The sequence below is a fragment of the Plecotus auritus genome (assembly GCF_963455305.1).
Source record: "Plecotus auritus genome assembly, chromosome: 1".
In the NCBI taxonomy this organism is placed as follows: Eukaryota; Metazoa; Chordata; class Mammalia; order Chiroptera; family Vespertilionidae; genus Plecotus; species Plecotus auritus.
In genome coordinates, this window is record NC_137770.1 from 76,659,319 (window position 1) to 76,680,451 (window position 21,133).

Genomic DNA, 21,133 nt, shown 5'->3' on the forward strand with positions numbered 1-21,133 from the left:
AAAGTTTACGAATTAAATATTTTTTTTCAGTATGCTCTCTGCAACTATTATGAACTTCTTATAGCTTCCTCATTCATAGGAAATCTTTAGGGTTTCCTTTTTCAAATGTAAGACTATTATTGGTTTCCCCAAACAGAAGCAGATCAGAGTGAACAAATAAGTTGAATAAATCACTTTATACTTGGTGTTAATAAGAACAGTATGCTTCTTCATAAAAAGAGACTTTTGTACAAGGCATATATATTTTATTATAATAAAAGTTTGCTAACAAAAAATGAATCAAGTAAATGTTACATCTTTAAGTATAAATTTCTCTCTTCATTTTTATAATAGTTAGCACAGATTTTCTTGGCATACATCGCTTTACTTGACACAGGTATTTCTCACACTAAATTAGGACAACACATGCAAAGAAGAGCATGTCCTGAACTGTTTGGTTGAAATTTCCCACAAAATAAGAAACCAAGAAGTTGTTTACACATTTGCCTCAAAAGAAGCAGACTAATTGTGTTAACTGATTTATTAATCTATGGGGTTCTTTGTCCAATTATTAAAAGTACAAACAGACTAGGGAGAAATTTAAATGTCTAATGCACCTCAAAATCTTTTTTTTCCAAAGGTTAATTATAATTCTAAGCAAAGCTACTCTAGATAGGCCCCTTAGGTTTCATGCAGGTTAAAATAAAACAATAACAATAACATTACCTCATTGGCCAGCTCCAGGAGCACTGGGGCAGCTCCATTTTTCCCCACTCCATGCAGGTACCTAGACAAGACAAAGCCAAGTGGTGATGCAGTGACAAGAAAAGACCAGCATAGACATGTCAGCATCCCCTGTGTGTACATGTTTCTCCTGGGCAAACGCCACGCTCAACTCTAGTTAAAGTATGCTACTGTCACAAGAAGGCATTGAAGGGAAGAGGATAACAAAACAACTGACCTCCAAACCACTGGCAATTAACCAAAGTGGGGGGCAGTAGGTCTGGGCATAAAAGCCTCCCCTGTTTTCACTTCCCAACATGTAAAGTGAACATAGAGGTGATTTGGGAAAAAACAACAACCCACAATCCCTATCATCCTGGCTTTATTATGAACTTCTTATAGCTTCTCACCACAACCATCTCACGGAAAGGAAGCAAGTGCACTTATGATTTGAAAAAAGCATCCATGGCCATGGCCGGTATGGTCAGTGTTTAGAGCACTAGCCCTCACACCAAAGGGTCTAGGGCTTGAATCCTGGTAAAAGGCAGGTACCTGGGTTGCAGGTTTGATCCCCAGACCTGGTTGGGGTGCATGAGGAAGGCAAGTGATCCATGCATCTCTTTCACCTCTCTCTCCTAGCTCCTTTCCTCCCTCCCTTCCACTTTCTAAAAATCAATGGAAAAAATATCCTCAGGTGAGGATTAAAAAACAAAGAAAGCATCCATGAACCCATATCACCTTTTTATTTATTTTTGTTTCATAGGACTGGTTGACACCTTCTTAGAAAAAACTGGAGCAGACTTGCCATCAGTGGGTCAGTACTCCTTTACCAGGCAATACAAGCCATCATCTTACCGACCCTGTGTTTCTGTCATAGCCTTTAGCTCTCCTCACCTTGAAACACACTAAAAACAAAACAAACAAAAAAACCCACAAAAATCCCCCAAATCTATCCCCCATATGTGATTTTTAAAAAAATAAAAATCTGGATGTACCATTTTCCTCCTTAAAGCACTTCAAAGGCCCTACATTAAGTCTCAAAATTAAATTATAACCACTTAACAAGTTCTTATAAGGTTCTTCAAAGTCTGGTTCCCACCTCTTCTATTTGGTCAGCCTCATTTCTGTTCCCCTCTTCAACCTTCACCAGGAGAACTCCTGATTCTTCTTATATGTCACCCACTTCAATCTACCACAACCTGGAAGTCAAGTGTCCCTCATGTATAATCGAGGAGCACCTTGTACAGCTCTCCATCATTTAGCACAGTATATTGTATCTGCCAGTTACTTGTCTATCTCAAACTCATCCCCCACTAGAAGGCTGAAAGCTCATGAAGTAGAGGAATTGTATTTCATTCAATTTATTAAGTCTAGCACAGTTCTTGGCTTATAATAGTTGATTATATTATACTAGAGGCCCGGTGCACGAAATTTGTGCATGGGGGGGGGGCTCACCCCAGCCTGCACCCTCTCCAATCCGGGACCCCTCAGGGGATGTCCGACTGCCTCTCACAATCCAGGACCGCTGGCTCCTAATCGCTCACCTGCCTGCCTGCCTGGTCACCCCTAACTGCCACCCGCTGCTGGCCAGATTACTCCAACTGTCCCCTCCTGCTGGCCTGGTCACTCCTAACTGCCCCCCTCCACTGGCCTGGTCACCACTTACTGCCCCCCCCTTCTGGCCTGGTTGCCCCCAAGTGCCTCCCTCTGCCAGCCTGGTCATCCCCAACTGCCCCCCCTGCTGGCCTAGTCGCCCCCACTGCCCCCCTGCCAGCCTAATAGCCCCCAAATGTCCCCCCTGCTGGCCTGGTTGCCCCCAACTGCACCCCCCCACTGGCCTGGTCAAGCTTAATGGCCCCCCTTCCCCCGCTGGCCTGGTCACCTCTTACTGCCTCCCCTGCTGGCCTGTTTGCCCCCAACTGCCCCCCCACACCTGCCTGGTCACTCCACGCAGCCTGCTGTTCAGTCATTTGGTTGTCCCTCACTAACACCCCCCCCCCCCCCCCCCGCTGGCCTGGTCACCCCACACAGCCTGCTTGTTTGCTTGTTTAGTCACTTGGTCATCCCTCACTAACCCCTCCCCGCCCCCCACCGGCCTGGTTGCCCCACGCAGTCTGCTTGTTCAGTCATTTGGTCGTCCCTCACTAACCCCCCCGCCAGCCTGGTAGCCCCATGCAGCTTGCTTATTCAGTTGTTTCGTCGTCCCTCACTAAGCCCCCTGCTGGCCTGGTCATAGGCAGCCATCTTGTGAGGGTGTGATGATCAATTTGCATATTACCTCTTTATTATATAGGATGTACAGATTTTTCTCTTTAATAAATGATTATATTATATATATATATATATATATATATATATATATATATATATATGTTTTCTAATTTTTAAAGCCACATTGGGCAAGAAAATACTACTAAATATGGACATTTTCTGTATAGTGTACTGTTTTAAGTGAATAATATTTGTTTGATAGTAAAAATCAAAGTCAACAGATGGGGTTTTACAAAAATGATAGAAGCAGATATTAAATTACATTATTTCACAAGAATGCTTATAAAGATGTATAATTTTTCTATAAACCTAGTAGGGGAAAAAGCATATTTTTCAAGGTTGGGAGAGTGTCAGGATCGTTACAACTTCAAAACAATTCTAACAAGTCCATTTTTTTATATATTGAAGCCTTTCTTGAATAAAGAGTTTAGGAATATTACTGGGAAATAAGTACTTTCAGAATCAAGGGCATGGGAGGCACATGTGGTTTAAAAAATGGTCTCGGGGAAACAGGCCAGCTAGGAACCTCCCATCAGCTTACAACATTCCCACTGTACTGACAGGCTGCTCCAGGAGTGGCCAATCAGTTTAGCCAAGAAGACCAGCTCAATGTGTGCCATAACCACCAAAAGTGCACATTCATTAAGGGTTCAGATTCTGGGTCAGTGTCAGTAAGCCTGTACTGATACCAGGATATCTTTGAAACTTTCTACTCAACATTCATTTATCCCACAAAGATTGAGAGCTAACTACGTATGTGTTGGGCCTATTCTAGGTTATGAAGCAACAGCAGGGCACAAAACTCCCATGGCTCCTGGCATCACATGGATTACATTCCAGTGGAGAGACAATGAAAATACAGGGAAATAACTATATAATATAGATATACACTACAATAAAATTGTAAACACTTCTTAGTGGATGGGACAGGAAGCCCATCTCGAAGGCATTGACACTGAGTAGAGACCTGCAAGAAGGAAGGTGGCGAGCCATGGGAGGAAGCCTGTGCCCAGCAAGAGAACAGTATGTGCAAATGTTGGGAATGTGCTGGGGTTGTTCAAAGACCAGGAAAGGCTCTAGTGTGACCAGAGCAGAGCTTTTGAGAGACTGGAAATAACAAGAGAGGAGCTGGACCCCAGACCACTGCCTCTGCTAGAGAACTGTTGCTTTGAGTCCAAATTACATGGTTTCATGTAAACACTGCATCAATCATTACCCTGGGAATGATCAATGGAATATTTCTATTCCCTGAGACCATTCTTTAAAGTTTAAAGTAACACGAGATGGTCAACCAATAATAATAACTCTATCGATACAGTCTATATAATATTCAATGTACTAGTAGGTTCATATTTAATATAGTGGAAATTTCTAATTACGAGCTTAATAAAGCTTCCCAGTTGGTCACGAGGAGAAACCAAAGTCCAGGGTACTGATAAAAGCTGTCTGGGCTCTCTTAGCTGGCAGGCTGTGAAGTTTTGCAATGGAATCCTGATCAACCAGGGTCTACTGAGGTGCCTTCATATGCTTAAAAGTGTAGCACTGCTTCTGAATGTATTCATTCTCCAATCTATTTTCCAACTATATCCTGTAACACTTTAGAAAGTGCTAGGGAAAAGACGTTAAAATTAATTTGAAGCTTTATTTGTCCTTTCTGAGAACTTTAATTGTCTCCCACATAAAGTGACAGATCATGTTTATGCATATTTTAGATATGCAATCAAAGCGGCATGCTAATTACAGAAAATATTCAATGAGGACCTAATCAGATATTCCTAATGCTACGCTTCTCTTCATCCTCAAAGCATTCCATGTAAACTTATACCACGGGCTTTTCACATGGCTTCTTTCTCTTTCCAACTAGCCTGGAAGCACCTTGGGGTAGGGCTGCACAAATGCATGTTGAACCTTCATCCAACAGATCCTTAGCGAAGGTCTGAATTACCATTGGGATATAAGGATGTGATCCTGAACACTACATCCAGGTGACCTGGGCTATCTTCCTAATGCCTATTTGCAAATAAAAACAACATTGCACAGAAGATGTCTGTCACCCTTTAGCTTTGCCACAGGAGGACTAACAAGTAAATGTCTTGTGGGTGACACCATCCTGAAAAGAGCTTCAGAGAAGGTCCATTTTATGTTTTTTGAGTGTGAAAGATACCTTAGCATCTAAGATTAAAACACCATGTAAGATTTTAAATATAAGGCAAAGTTATTTGGTCTTTAAAATTTTTATAACTATAATGGTGAAACGTAAAAACCTACCAATTGAATGAATAAATACAGCTAATAAAGCTGGCAGACAGACAGTGTGTGTTGGGAGTAGGGACACAATGGAAGAGAATATTTCTAAACTTCCCTATTGATGGGGACTTGCATTTATGACCAATTTTTGAGTGTGTCTGTGTGTGTGCACACATTTTATCAAGCATGTTTCTCACTTGGAAATAAAATGCCATTAGTAAGTACAGTGGGAAAGAATAGAATTGTTTTTCAAAATAAACACTCAAGCTGTGACTATACATACACAACCTGAAGAATAGAAGAAATTTCATCAATAATTCAAAAGTTTGAGAAAACATTTTCTACTGATACTGGGATACTGTGAAGTTTCAGTTAACCATGATGGAATCACATTGTGGATTATGAAGTTTTAAATACAGACTTTGAATTCTGAATTGTGATTCTCTCAATGCTAGCAAGAATGTGCAGACTCAGGAATTCTCTAAAATTGCCACCAGGAAACCATTGCAACCTTTCTAGACAGTAATTTGGCAACATATAATAAAACCTTTAAATGCTCATTGTTTGCACCAGTAATTACAGATATAGAAATATTAAGAAACTAATCCAAAATACAAAGACTTATGCATCAAAATGTTTATCATAGTATTGTTTATGATATCAGAGCATTGGAAACATATATGTTCAACAGAGGAATAATTCAGTAAATTATGATACTTTCATATGATGAAGTAATGCAATCAATAATACGTTTACAAAAAGCTTTCTACAAAGTAATATTACGTCATATACATTTTCCAAGTATAAAATTCAGGATTCACAATCACATATATAGTATGACCTCATCTATGTAAAAAAGACTAGAATAAAAAATACCACCATGGTTATTATCTCTGGGTGCCACAATTATGGCCTATCATTCATTCCTTTTTTTAAATCATCAAAAATGTGCTTAATTTTCACAATAAGTGAGTATTGCTTTTATAAAAGCAAAAAATCTAAAGAAATGGTTAACATCATTAAATCGCTAAACTGTGTTTTGATATAGTACAATTTGCCTTTCTTCTAATCAGTTGGAAAACAAAAATCTTTCAAGGCCAGTTTACCTTAGAGAATACAGGGCCATTAGACCTGCATGTTTAGAACCAGAGGCCTGTAAGGTCAATCCATCCAAGAGGTCACCACACGGCCTGCCTCCAAGCACAGGCGGGGCAGACAATCAGGGAGCAGCATGGGAAAGTGTGAAGCTAGTCAGACTGCTTTCCTATTGGTCTGTCTACTGCAGCCTGACTTCATGTTTTTGTTTCAGATTTTGTGTCTCCTCAAAATAACCGAGACTCTCACATTTCAATAAATGTGAAGAAATACAAACATATTTCTGTATTCTCATTATTACCCACTCAACTGTTCTTTGAGTAACCATTCAAAAAGGAAATATTTTTATGTCTGGCCTAAACTATACAGATAACCCAATAAAGTATGTTCATAGTTTAATAATTAAATATACTTCTTAATGAAACTAATATTTTAGAAGGCAGCTCTTAGAGATCTTGAAAATCATCTATTGAAACAGCCTTTTTACAACGAGAAGGCGGATTACCAGAGGGCAGACCCATGGCCTCATGGTGGATCCCCAAATTCCTAGGAAACACTCCATGTTCCTTCACTTCAGTTAACAAAGGCTTTAGAATCTGAACATACTTTTTAATGATGGCCTAAGACTACAATTTTTACAGATAAGAATATATTTTTCACATGTAAATAACTTTTCAGTCTTTCTTTGGAGGGTCTGAATGCCAAAGCAGTTGCTGGCTTCACAGGTCTTGAGCCATTCTTAATTTAATTTTATGTGTATAACTTAGGTTGTGACTTTATTTTTTTTCATTTATTTTTTATTATTGTTTAAAGTAATTACAAATAGTAGTACATATGTCTCCTTTTTTCCCCCAATTGACCTTCCCCCAGCCTCCCCTACTCCTGGCACATGCCCTCACCCCCCTCCCAGTGTCTTATGTCCATTGGTTATGCTTATATGCATGCATACAAGTCCTTCAGTTGATCTCTTACTCCCCCCCCGCCCCCGCCAGCCCGCCCCAGGCTTCCCGCTGTAGTTTGACGGTCTCTGGTTTCTCTTCAGACTGTATAAATCAGTGGTCGGCAAACTGCAGCTCGCGAGCCACAGTTTGCCACTCTGTTGACTAATGAGTTTGCCGACCACTGGTATAAATTTTCCGCCTTTTACATAATTTAAATGTTACTTTCACTAAGGAGATTATGACTTTTGAGTAAATCAATTCAAACTTTGCAAAGACCTGTTAACAGAGGAATGTTCCTAGACACAAAAGTTGTATGTATGTGTGTGTGCGCTCCCATATCTTTCTTTAAAAGACACTACTACTGAAAATTGAATGAATCTTTTATCATATACAGCATAGTGTAAAATTCTAAATTCAATAACTTGTCTTTTCAAAAACACTTCTTGATTCTTAAAAAATGACCCTACAAAAGCATGACACCAGTATTTTCTCTATATAGTCATTTCATTCATAAAATTTTCATGCATAAAAATCATTCATCTAAAATTAGTACCACAGAAAAGTTGACCTGTCCATCTTAAGTGTAATAATTTAAGAGCATATTTCAAACAGTTTTCCTTTCCAATGTGCCCTTAAAATATTAAAGAAACCAACAATTTGTAATGAAACCATTACCATTTACCATTATAAATTATTCAGTCATATTACAAAGCCAATAAAATTTTTAAAAAGAGCTATTTAAAATATTCTGTTTGTTTTAGAATGGAATGTGAAAACTATTTATAGTAAATTAAAATGAAATTAAATATCCCATGGACACTATGATGTTGATTTAATACTCAATATTTTCATTTTAAAATATAAAACCCCCTTTAAAATGTCACAGTATTATATTATTATATATCTCTATAAGTCCTTACTTCGTATATGTCTTTTTTTTTTTTTCTTGGAATCACTAACCCAATACCTTTGATGCAAAGTAAAACTGCACCAAAATTCAATCTTATTTTTTAATATATTTTTCAACTTGCAGATCTAAAGAAGTAAATGAAAATTAATTTGAGAACTTCCATGCATACATGTAGATATATGTATATATGAATATAAAGATCTATACAAGCCATGCACTTACAATAAGTTTCCAGTAGTCAATTGAGATTTCATAATATTGTAACAATTTCCTACATAGTATGTATATACACACTTAATTGAGACAGTCTCACCATATTCTTTAAATCTATAAAACAAAGCATTTGAGAAATCCTTCAAAAATACATTTGAAGACTTAAATAACAGACTTAAAACAAAATACTTTCAAATGTTACATAGAAAATTAATTTAGTAATCTAATTTATTCATAATTATTATTACAATCAATAGGTACTATGATACCCTCTAGTGGGGCAGGCAGGTCATACCTCTGGTAATAACTTTCAATTGCTTCTGAAGTATGGTGTTTGGCATGTGTTCTTTTAATATGTTTCTAAAACAAAACAGAAAAGATTGTTATGTTGTGTTACATATGAAGTTCAAGTACAAAAATGACATATTTCTTCATCCCAACGTCTAACACATAGGGCAAACTGAATAACAGCTTGGGGATTGTGGTGGTAGTAGGTCGTTTTTCCTTCTACTCCATGAACCCATGCATTTTAATCTCCACTGGTTGGCTGGGATGTCTTCAGACTGCACCACAAGGTACAGTATGTATGTAAAAGCCAACAGGGTCAGAGTAATTGAATCTAAATAAGTTTGCGTAGGGTGGCAGAGGGCAGAGAAAAACTTGTTCCCTTGAAAACCTTTGTATTAATTTTCCCTCAATTCAATTCCATCTAAGTCCTCTGCACTCTAGTTTTACAATCCAATTGCCATTTTTAACCAGGACGAACATTGCTTAAAAACAACTTATTTGAAAACTACAAAAGTAATTCCATCGAGACTTGCCACTTGACTGACACCTGTCATCTCATGATAAATGACTCCATTTTCTGCCTCTCTTGCCTTCTGCCACTCCAGCAATGGTCATTTATCATCATCTCTGTCAGCAATGGAAAGCAGCACTGACAGTGCAAGTCAGCAAACATTTAGCACATGGAACCACGCAACACAGGGAAATTATTATTGTCAGAATAATAATGGTTTAGCATAATTTATTACAGGTCCACCAAATAAGCAAAGGCTAGATGTTATTAGACAGATGGATGGGTAGGCTTGGCAGGCCTCCACTGAGACGCAGGCGGTGCTTGATGTGGAAAGGAGAACATCCTCCAACCCAATCAGAGAGCTGGCAGTTCAATTACAAAGAAATAAAGGGACATTCATCATTCAATTAGGCACCTGTCAACCCTCACAAAGGAGAAAACTTCTAACCTGGTACTCCTGGGAGAAGATGCTCAGCAGAGTGGCCTGCGATTGACTGGAACAAATAAAAGAAGGACAAAGTTAATTACTGGAGTGCACGGCAAAGAAACAAAAGAGAAAGGAGCTTCAAAGGTAGGCCTGCTGCCCTGTAATCTAACAGAACATGAAAACAAGTGTGGAAAAGTTGTTCCAGATGAACACCTCAGACAAAGGCTTCCTGCTGCCGGGTCAAGGAGAGAAAAAACGGGAAAGGGGGATATGTGATGGTCTCAAAGTCAAGTATCCTATGATGTGGATATTTTTTTTTAACTTTAGAATGATTGTAAATCAAATCTGTAGCATGCAGATCAAAAGCAGGTTAAGTTTGTTTCCATTAACAAATGAGAGACTTAAGCCCCACAAACAATAGGAGATGTGCAGTGCATTTGTTGGAAACATTCTGAAATTTGTTTTGTTAGCAGACAGGTATCCTCTTTCATAGCTATTTCAGATTCTGGCGGGAAAACTTTGGTCTTCAAGAGAAGTAGCACAGACCATTGGAACATTCCCACTGATACGGGTGTGCTTTGAAAATAGAAGTTTTCATGGCAGGAAGCTGAGATCCTTGAAGTGAGTCATTCCCAAAGACTGCCATATGCCTTCTGCATCTAGACCCCACGCAATGTCAGACACCTGCCAATGAAGCAACCTGGAAAACATTCTTCCCAACTGAGAGTTTTTCCTATCACAATTGTTAACATTTCAAATATATCTCTCTCTAAAAAAGCAATCAATGCCCCATTGCTACTCTTTTTGATTGCCCTCTGTGGATATAGCTGCCTATCATATCTTGAAAACAATTATCTCTGAAATATTTTCATACTAAATGCTATCTGAACAAATTTCAGTGTTAATAATTTGACTTTTACAGTATGCCAAAGCACCGTGAATAAGTAATTTTTTTTCCTATTCAAGAATGAAACCTCTTGAGCTCATCATAGGTAATTTGGGAAGTGTAAAATAAAAAAAACAATGACAGCATATTTCTTTATTCACTTTCTCATTTTTTATCATTTTCTGCGTTCCTTCATAGATTTGGCTTCTAACTCCTTTCCACTCTTATCAGCTTACAAAAAGTAGGTTGAAAAAAAAACACCCATAAAAGTTTACTAAGAAAAACTGATAATTACTAAAGGATGGTTTCAATAACTCAAAAGTACTGAGGAATTAGTGAATACAATTACAAATTCATTATAGTCCAATTTTTTCAATTTCCCTTTAAAAATGGAAACCATCTTTGAAAGAGTTAACTTTATATATAAAATCTTATTATGCCTGGCTTGCCTGAGTTTTGCATGCAAATTACAAACCCTAGTAGGGTTGCTGACAACTACCTTCTAAAAAAAAAAATAGCGAAATTATACCCAAATCTTTGTAAGCCACTAAATGTTAATACATTAGATATTTTTGTGCAATAAATGGAACCCCTCCTCATTGTAAAGCAAAGCTTATTTATGTTAACAAATTTTTACGGTAGACAGAATATCTGTCGCAATGTGTCAAAAATATGATGGAAAGAATGTGTTTGTAATGCTCAAGCTGGGGACCAATGACTAAAAAGGAGGAAACTAAATGGTGAATAAATTTTAAAAATGTAACTGTAGCTGCCCAGAATGGTAAGTCCAGATGAGATAATATCTTTTGCTGGAAAAATGTCTTTAAATGGCTTAGAATTCTACTAAAACCCTGGACAAAGACTATGGAGCAACCCGTTCTCTTGATGGCCAAGAGGATTAGAGAGAAGGTCCCAGCTTACACTGGGAGTAAACCCTGCCTAGACCTAAAATGAGAAAATGAGTTACTTCACATGGTAGCAATAGACAGGCAGGCCTGGGTCCAAAATGCCTTGGGTTTGGTGGACTAGACATAGCTGCAGAGAACTGCATGACCTCCGCAGTAGTTTGCCAGCCTAGCCTCTGCTTCTGTAAGCTTATAGAAGAGGGTTCCAAACAGCCTCACACATAAAGAGCAGAAAAGTAGTTTTAGTGCAACTAAGACCTTGACTCCAGGGTATATTATCTGCTTCTTTCTTCCAATGTGTTAATTCTGAGAAGGTCAACCTTGAATACCACAGTCAGTCAGTCAGCAGTATTCACTAAGTATCCACAATGTCCTAAGGCCATGGGTATGGGGAAACTAGAACATCAAAATAAAACATTAAATGAGGTGGACAGGAATTGACTTAGAAGAAACTTTCAAAGTATGTGTGCACACATCCCTCCCCCCACCCCACCCCCCAATTAAAACACTGTCAAATATTCACATATTTTTTAGGGATCTGGTGAAATAAATCATCCTGAACTTTCACATATTTCAAGACTGCATTGGCTTTGTAACATATATCCATCTGTCACTTAGCATATAAATTTTCATAGTCAAAAATATAGTCACTTAATTTGCACAAATATCCAATATATTATTAAAACTTCTTCAAAAACCAGCTTCCTGTTTTCCCCCATGCTATCCTCCCAGATTAAGTTCTTCCCCATGTCTGAGAAAGGAGCAATTGGGAGGAGCCCTAGATGGCTATGTAAAACCTTGCCAAGGGATGACAAATGACTCTATGGAGCAGCAGCAGCCATGTTGCAGCAATGAGGAAATAAGCATGAGGAAAAAGCCCATAGCGGGGATGGTGGGAGAGAAACGGAAAGAGCCCAGTCTTTGAGGAAGGACACTGTTGAACTTCTCAAGAGACCACGAATTGAACTGACCAGCCTCCATACTTCTAATTGAGTAAGAATACATTTGTTTTAATCCTCAAAAACAAAGGAATAAAACTGCCCAGGTTTCTATGTGCCCTGGTAAGGAGATGCTTCATCAAGATGGCATGTGTATGGGAGGTAATACATGAAAGGGGTAGTCCATTTTTACACGTTCTAAATCTCTTCCTAGCTGGCAGCCACTATATTTGGCTTCCTTAAAATTGTTCCTCTGTCTATCACTGTGTCACTAGGTTGATGTGCCTAGTGATCATAAATTGGTATGTGTGATTTTCCTGTTTAGATTTTAAACACTGACGGTGTACTATTTAATCTCATTTTACATTGCATTCAAGACACTTCAGACACCAAGTGTGTAAAAACAGGCAAAAAACAAACAAACCACACACACACAAACAAAAATAGTTCCCCATGTAATATTTAACGCAACATGTCCCTCAAGCCATCCAGCTAAGACAGTAACCTAAAGGATGTTAGAGAAAATGAGGGTTGGGTGGGTGCAGCACAGACCAGGAGCAGAACTCAGCATACATTTAGTTGCAACATCCATAATGAAAGGCAAGTCCTCATGCTCCCAGGTGGACACTTAAAACAAGTAAAGTCTTAAGGAAGAAGATACCACACATTTTACGTCCTTCCTCTTCCCACGTACCAAATCTCTGAAAAGGACCATAAAGAAATAAAACCGTTATTTAATTTTCAAGCTCCTTTTGCTACAGAATCTAGGAAGCATAAATGTCCACACTCTAGTGGGCTCAAAATTATCTGAGCAAAATGAGTATTATTTCTGGGACTTGGGGAGCAATAAACCAATTAAAAGGAGTAAGTCAGGATACTTCTACAGAGCATTAGGCTTGGAAACCTCACAATGACAAGGCACAAACACCCTCTCTAAATGTGTGAAAGAACACACGGGAACAAGGGCTCTATGTGGCTTCTGATTCAGAGAACTAGTCAAGCAAGGTCTGCTATGAAAGTACATCTACCCTCCCTCCCTCACACACACCTCACCCCAAACACACACCTCCACACAAATTTGAAAAACAGAGCCGTTCCCCCCTCAAAATCGAAACAGAATTCAATAAAAGAGCAAGACTTGGTAAAATACCATTAATTACTTTTTTTTTTTTCAGGAACGTACAATGTGTAGTGGAAAGAATCTGGGAAATTATTGTGGAGAAAACAGGAAAAATAGTTAAACTAATTCAGAAAAATTTATCCATCATACTTCCCCTCATCCATTCTTCTTTCTGATTTCTGACTTCATATTAAGGATCCAGAATACAGTTTATGCCTAATCATAGCAAATATTTCCATAAATGATTACTAGTATATAGGTGAAAGCATTAAGTTTAGTAGTGAAAGTCTTCAAAGGTATACTTATATTATATATAGGAAAAAAGTAGTTACTGTCCCAGGCATTTAATTAATTTGGCTGATAAGCTTAAGTCACATGAAAAACAGCTCTACCACAAAAGCCAAGATTTATATACTCGAGCACTTTATTTACCTTCAACAACCTTCTAAGATAGGTACTATTATTATCCTTATTTTAAAGATGGAGAAATGAAGGAATAAAAATTAAGTAAAAGACACAAAGAGCTAAGATTAGCAGTATAGCTAGAAATCATATCCTATTCCAAAACCCAAACTTTTAACCCCAGCATTAACTTGCTTTGCTAAGAGTTCCCAGAAATTGGTTTTGCACATCATGTGTGCTAATACCCCCACTTGAACATTTACATGTTACATTACACTCCAAATAACCCCGAAAGGTGAGTATTGTTAGGGTTTTGATAGAAAATTAAAGCCACAGGAGGTCTAGCATTTTAATCAAATTCCATGGCCTTAGACAATAATCCCTTTTTCACAAAAAAAATCAAATTACAGTTTTCCTTTACTTAACTACATAAAAATGCTGTTCTTTTCTAGTGTGTTGAACGGTAAAGGAACTTCTGATTACAGGAAACAGTCATGGATTAAAAATTGTTGGGTAATTTCTATGATTCTCTCTGCAGCTAAAGTATATGTTTAGTTAACATACACCATTGCCTGGAGTGTCTCTATGTGACTGCACATGTGTCTTTTGCTCAAATGCTATTTACTGCATATAAAGCAGCTTTAAAGCCTTCTCTGAACAGCACAGGTATAAACCCAATCAATCTCTATAGATAACAATATCTTCCATAGGTGTTAATTTTATTATATAACTAGAGGCCTGGTGCACGAAAATTCGTGCACTCGGGGGTGGGGGTCCCTCAGCCCAGCCTGTGCCCTCTCGCAATCCGGGACCCATCAGGGGATGTCCACCTGCCGGCTTAGGCCTGCTCCCCTGGGGATTTGGCCTAAGCTGGAAGTCAGACATCCCTCTGGCAGCCCAGGAGCCCTCGGGGGATGTCTGGCTGATGGCTTAGGCCCACTCCCCTTGGGCCTAAGCCGTCAACCGGACATCCTTAGTGCTGCCAAGGTGGTGGGAGAGGCTCCCACCACTGCTGTTTCACTCGCAGCGGTCAGCCCGGCTTGTGGCTGAGTGGAGCTCCCTCGTGGGTGCGCACTGACCACCAGGGGGCAGCTCCTGCATTGAATGTCTGCCCCCTAGTTGTCAGTGTGCATCATAGTGACTGGTTGTTCCTGGTCGTTCCGCCATTAGGGTCAATTTGCATATTACCCTTTTATTATATAGGATATTTAATAGTTTTCTAGTTATAAAGTAATACAGGTTTTGCATAAAATGCAGAGATGTTCACTGTTTGCATTCTGGTGTATAGCCTTCCTTAGTTTTCACCCATGTCTGGTGTGAGTACTGTGTGAATGTATTCATAGACAAATATAAATTTTGTTAAATTGCAGTGTTTTAACATGCTTGTTATAACATGTCTTTATTATATGGTATTATATTATATGATATTAACATTTATCCATACCTTTACATATTACTTTTTTCAAAATTTTATTGTGAATAAGACACTTAAAAAAAGGGGGGGGGGGGACAAATATATAGCTGAACGAATACATAAAAGCAAGACCATGTAACCACTTGGTCTTATACTGTTGGCACGGCAAACTCTTTCTGATCATCACCCTTCTCTCTCACAAATTAATCTGATCTTAATGTTAACTGATTTCTTGCTTTTCTTTATTGTTTTATCACCCCAATATGTATCCCTAAATTCCATAGGTTAGCTTTGCCTACTTGTAAATCTCACATTAATGGAACCACACAGTGTGTGATCTTTAGAATCTTGCTTTTTTCATTCAACAGTATGCCTGTGACAATCACCCATGGTCATTTAAGTGCAGTTAATTCATTTTCATTGCCATATAGTATACCATTGTATAAGTGTATGCCACATTTATCTATCCTATTGTTGATGAAACCTTGAATCCAGTCTTTTACTAATGACAATGATGCTGCTGTGAACATTTCTGTATATGTCTCTTGGTGCACATCTTATCTGAAAAAGATAGGTATAAATGTAGAAGTGGAGTTCTGGGTCATCCTGCATGCAAGTGTCTAGCTGTGCTATATACTGTCAAACAAATTTTCAAAATGTTACAAACAATTCTAAACTCCCACCAACACTAAAGGGGAGCTTCCATTGCTGTACAATCTCATCACACTTTCCCTGAGTCCTCCGCTTGCATTTTCATGTTCTTTGTGGTACCATTTGAAGAGCAGAAGTTTTTTATTTTGAGAAAATCCAATACATCAATTATTTACTATTGGTACTTTTTTGTGTGTCTTTTCTAAGAAATCTTTACCAACAGTCATAGACATTTTCATATGTTTTCTTCTAGAAGCTTAAGAGTGTTAGATTTTATACTTTGGCTTATGATCTACCTTGAATTAATTTTGTGCAGTTCATCACAGTTTGTTTTTGTTACTTTCACACAGATATTCAGCTGACCACACATCATTAGCCCATTTAATTATCTTGGTGCCTTTGAGGAAACAAAATATCTGAGGGTCTATTTTGGAATTTTCTAATCTGTTGACCCCTAATTTATATGATTTATCGTTGCACAGGTATCACAATGTTTTGATTATTGTAGCTAAATCATGTAATTTAATGTAAGTACTGATATATGTAGATTTAAATGTGTCATCTTACTAAATGCTGTCTTATCCACTATACATTCCTATTCTCTCCTTTTTTGTCTTCTCAATTAATTTAATACTTCTTTGTCATTATATTTTCCCTGGTAACCTAAAAGTTTTACACTCTTCCTACCTAACCACAAGCCTCAATTTATCAAAATTTGTTTGTAATTGGAGATTAAGTGCTACCTGGAAAACACAAAAGCTTTACAACACTATGTAGAGTTATCCCCGCCTGACATATAGGATATTATTGATGTTTTAATTCTGTATGTATCTTAAAATTCAAAAGACATTGCTATTGTTTTTACAGTTTCTCTTCACTCTGATTTACCCACATGTGTATCATTTCATTGCCCTTCATTCTTTCTTCTCTATTCTTCCATTTGGAATAACTCTCTTTTAAAATTCCGTCAGTGCAGATGTGTTGGTGATGTCAAATGCTGGCTCTTTTCAACGATAATGTGTCTTATTTTTCTACTTGGTTTTAAGACGTTTTTATAGTTTTAATTCTATGGTATTTAGTAAAACCCACTTAGAATTTGTTGGACTTCTTAAATATGTAGCTGGATACCATTTATCACTTGGAGGAATATTCTCAACCACTGTTTTTCAAACATTGCCCTCCTTCTCCTGAAACTCCAATTAGCCCCCCCCCCCCCCATATCCTTTATTCCTCACACTCTCTTAATACACTCCACCTTTCTGTTATTCTATGTTCCATTCTGAGTATTTTCTTCTGACCTATCTTCCAGTTCGGTAATTCTCTCTTCAGTAATTTTTGTTTTGCTATAAAATATATCCATTGGGCTAAATCCCCCCAATTGCAGTTACTGTATTTTTCACTTACAGATTTTCTATGTTTCTTTTTAAAATAAGTTCCCTCCAGAATGTTTCAATCTTTTTTTTAGCATCTTCAATAAACTACAATTATAGACACTTCTATTTAGTACTTCCAATAACTAAGCTCCTTTGACTCTATTTCTTACAGTTTCCATTGGCTCTCATTCACACTGTCATGTTTCCTTTTACTAGAGGCCCGGTGCACAGAATTCATGCACGGGTTGGGTCCCTAGGCCTGGCCGGCGATCAGGGTCGATTGGGGCCTTCCTGCTGCCAGCCGGGGCCTCCCTTCCCTGGCTGCCAGCTGCTGGCCAGGGCCTTCCTTCATTCCACACTGCTCCCTGGTGGTCAGGGCACGTCATAGCAATAAAATTCCCTGTCTCCAGTTCGAACTCCCAGGGGGACACTTTGCATATTAGCTTTTTATATATATAGATATTATGTGCCATGTTACTTTAAAAAAAGATTTATAGATAATTTGAAGACTAGAATGATGTTGTCTTTCTCCAGAGAGGCTTGTGGTTTAATTCTGAGAGCACTAGGAGTACAAAATCAGCTTGGACCAATTTTAGGAAGCCAATGAGGTAAACTTTAAGTTGAAACACATTAATGTAGACTGTTTATTTTAGTTCACATTTACTCCTAGGGCACAGTCCTTTAAGGTCCCACCTCAAATCAAAGCTTGGGATTTATAAGAGCTCCCATCTTTGGGGGTCCTAATCTTTAAGCCTTGTCCTCCAGCCCTATAAAGCTGTCAAAAGTTCTACTCAGGACTTGGTTGGACTACATCTGATGCAAGGGTAATTAAATTAGAATTCAATAATTAAAAATTATTTCTGTAAAACCTTTATTTTTAGAAATTAAAAAACTACATTCCTAACTAACTCATAAAGGAGAAATCATGATGGGAATAACAAAAATATGCAATATTGAGCAATGATAGTGATATGTATAAATAGTTGTAGAAAATTATTGCACTAATTGAATAGTAGAAGAAAGGAGAAAGGAATTTATTTTATTCTAGAAGGTTCTAGCAAACTGAAAATCCTGTACACAAAGTAACAGAAAAAGAAATAAGAGAGTCAAGAACAAATAAAACCCTCCTCATTTGTAGATGAGATGACTTTCTATATAGAAAAAAAACAAACAAAAGAATCTGCAAACTATAAAACCCAATAAGACATATCAGAAAGGTAACTGGAATAAAAGTAATATAAAATAAATAAATAGAATTCTTAAAAGTTAATAGTATTCAATTAGAAAATGGAATAGAAAATAGATCTCATTCACAATAATAAATACAATAAAGTACTTAGAAATATATTTAACAAAAAAGTGTAAAACCTCTGAAGAAAATTATAAAACATTACTAAAGAGCATGCAAGAGTTCCTGACTAAATGTAGAGATATTTTTACAAAGAAGTATTATGGGTGGTAAGATAGTATAAATAAAATGGTCAACTCTCTATACATCAATCAATAATGTTAATAAAAATCCAATGAAACTTACAACGCAGTTTTATGGTAGAAACTGATAAACTTATCTTAAAATCCATTAAGAATGCATAGTCATGAATAGTTAATACGTTCTGAAACAAAGTAGGGAACTTACTCTAACAGATATCAACATGGATACATTTCAAAAATATAGTATTTACCAAAAAATAAAATAAAAGCATGTTACAGAATTCTAAATACATTTGATACCACTTAAATAGAGTATAAAACAGCAAAATATAATTACCTTTCTTTCATGCACATATATGGGTATATTAAAAAAACAACACAGAGGCTAATAAGCACTAAACTTAAGACAATGGTTACCTCAAGTAAAGGAGAAGAGGAAAGAAATCAGGGAAAGTGCTTTTAAATAATAAATAAATAAATATCTGAAGGAGAAAAGGATTGTAAAATGGTGTCTGAATATTTCATTTCTATGAAGTTTAAAAATTATCTGAAGCAAATATAAACAGAGGTGGATTCATAGAGTCCATTATATTATTCTCTATTCTTTTCTCTCCGTGTGCTATATTTCATAATAAAAATAAGAAAAAAATCAAAGAGGAGTGGGATAAATTTGTCTTTAAGTCTTTTCTGCTCTAAGTCTCACCCTATCATAAGTGTTCTGATTTAATTAGCCTTAAGTACCTACACTTCTTTCCTTTCTAATTAAATTTAAGAACTAGCATAATGAAAATCAGATAAAGACTAAGAAGCCTGGGTGACAGACACTTAATTTTGCTTGCAAGACCAGATGTCTGGTCATTGCAATCCCTCTAACTTCAACAATATATAAATAGCAAATACATTTTAGAAAAATGTTCACCAATTCCTTCTTCCTACAATGATTTCTTTCTTTGTTTAATAAATCAGATTATAAGAGATCTTTATATTAAGTTTATAGTAATTTCATTGAGTACCAGAGAGAGAAAGCACAAGAAAAGTTAACAGATAACAATATCCTGTATGTAAAGGTATTTACAACTTTTCCCTTGTTGGTGAAAATTCAACTTTCTTCCAACTCTGCATAGAGTATTAGCTAGTATGTCTTCCATTATTTCCTCCCTCTGGCTATTACTCATATATTTCCAAGCACGCTTCTGTCTTCCTAAGTCAAAACTGGCTTACCTTTCAAAGTACTGTCCATCACTATTTCTCTTCATTACCAAATGTCTTTGAAGGTCTTTGGTTCCATAAATCCTATACAGCAAACCCCAAAGACAGGCTTATCTTAGCTGAACACATTCAAACATTTTGCACCTTTGACTACCCTCCTTCTCTTGAAAATCTTTCCTCTTATGAATTCCAGGGCACTATTTTCTAATCTCTCTTCCTACCCTGTTAACCACTTATCTTTCTCCTTGGCTGCTTAAACTCTTCCCTGAAATTTCCCAGGGAGGTGTCCTCAACCTTCTTTTCTTTTCACCTTGTATGTTCATGTGGGTGACAGCACACCCTGTTATTTTCCCAATAACTACTTGCATAACTCCAACACACACACACACACACACACACACACACACACACACACACACACACACAGATTTTTTTCTTTTCCAGCCTCAACTCTACTCAGATTCACAGTCTCAACTTTGTAACTACTTATGGGACTTTTCACCTATTTGGCCGTAAGTACTCTAAAGACAAATTTACCACCACCTTTCTTTCCCACCAAAGTGTTTTATACTCAACCTCCATTAAATCAACTATTTCCATAAACACAGCTGCTAGAGCTAGAAATCTGAGTCATTCTTGATTCTTTCCTCCCCACACCTGAAACATCTAAAAAGTCACCAAGTCTCATTAATTCCACCATCAAAAGTTTTTCACATTTGTTCCTACTCCCCTGTACTACTAAATAGTGTCCTGATTCACTTCCCTTGCTTCATATCTCTATACCCTTTAATCCAATCTCCAATTTACCAGCAATACTCCTAAAATACACATCTGATTATGTTACCCTCTTGGCTTGAAAATCCCAGGAGGTGTCTATTACCCATACAATGAAGTTCAAACTCATCGGCAAAGCACTTGAGACTCTGGCTTCAGTCATCTTCTTTTTAACGTCCCACAACTCTTTCCCTCCTTCAATCCCCCAAGCATTTTATACTTTAATCTCACCACATCACCATAAATTACTGTGTTTTTTTTCTGGAATCTAGAATGTTCTTAGAGCCTCCTTATTCTACTTGGAGAACTTCTACTCTTTAGGGAAATAATTGGACTTGGGATCCTATACCATGCTATCACTATTAAATCAAGTTTTTTTAGTAAGAGAACTATTTCAAGAGATGAGATATTAGAGGATTTTTATT

At 37.3% G+C, this 21,133-nt stretch overlaps 1 protein-coding gene across 3 annotated transcripts in view; it reads right to left on the bottom strand.

Moving 5' to 3' along the window:
• CDIN1 (CDAN1 interacting nuclease 1) overlaps positions 1 to 21,133 on the bottom strand; it is a 249,917-nt gene that overhangs the window by 184,756 nt on the left and 44,028 nt on the right. For all 3 annotated transcript variants that reach the window (XM_080687850.1, XM_080687848.1, XM_080687849.1), the window contains exons 2-4: positions 9,627 to 9,672; positions 8,675 to 8,739; positions 706 to 766 (exon numbers count right to left, since the gene is read on the bottom strand). In XM_080687850.1, coding sequence (XP_080543976.1) covers positions 706 to 766; positions 8,675 to 8,739; positions 9,627 to 9,672 — 172 coding nt within the window. The remainder of the gene's footprint in view (positions 1 to 705; positions 767 to 8,674; positions 8,740 to 9,626; positions 9,673 to 21,133) is intronic.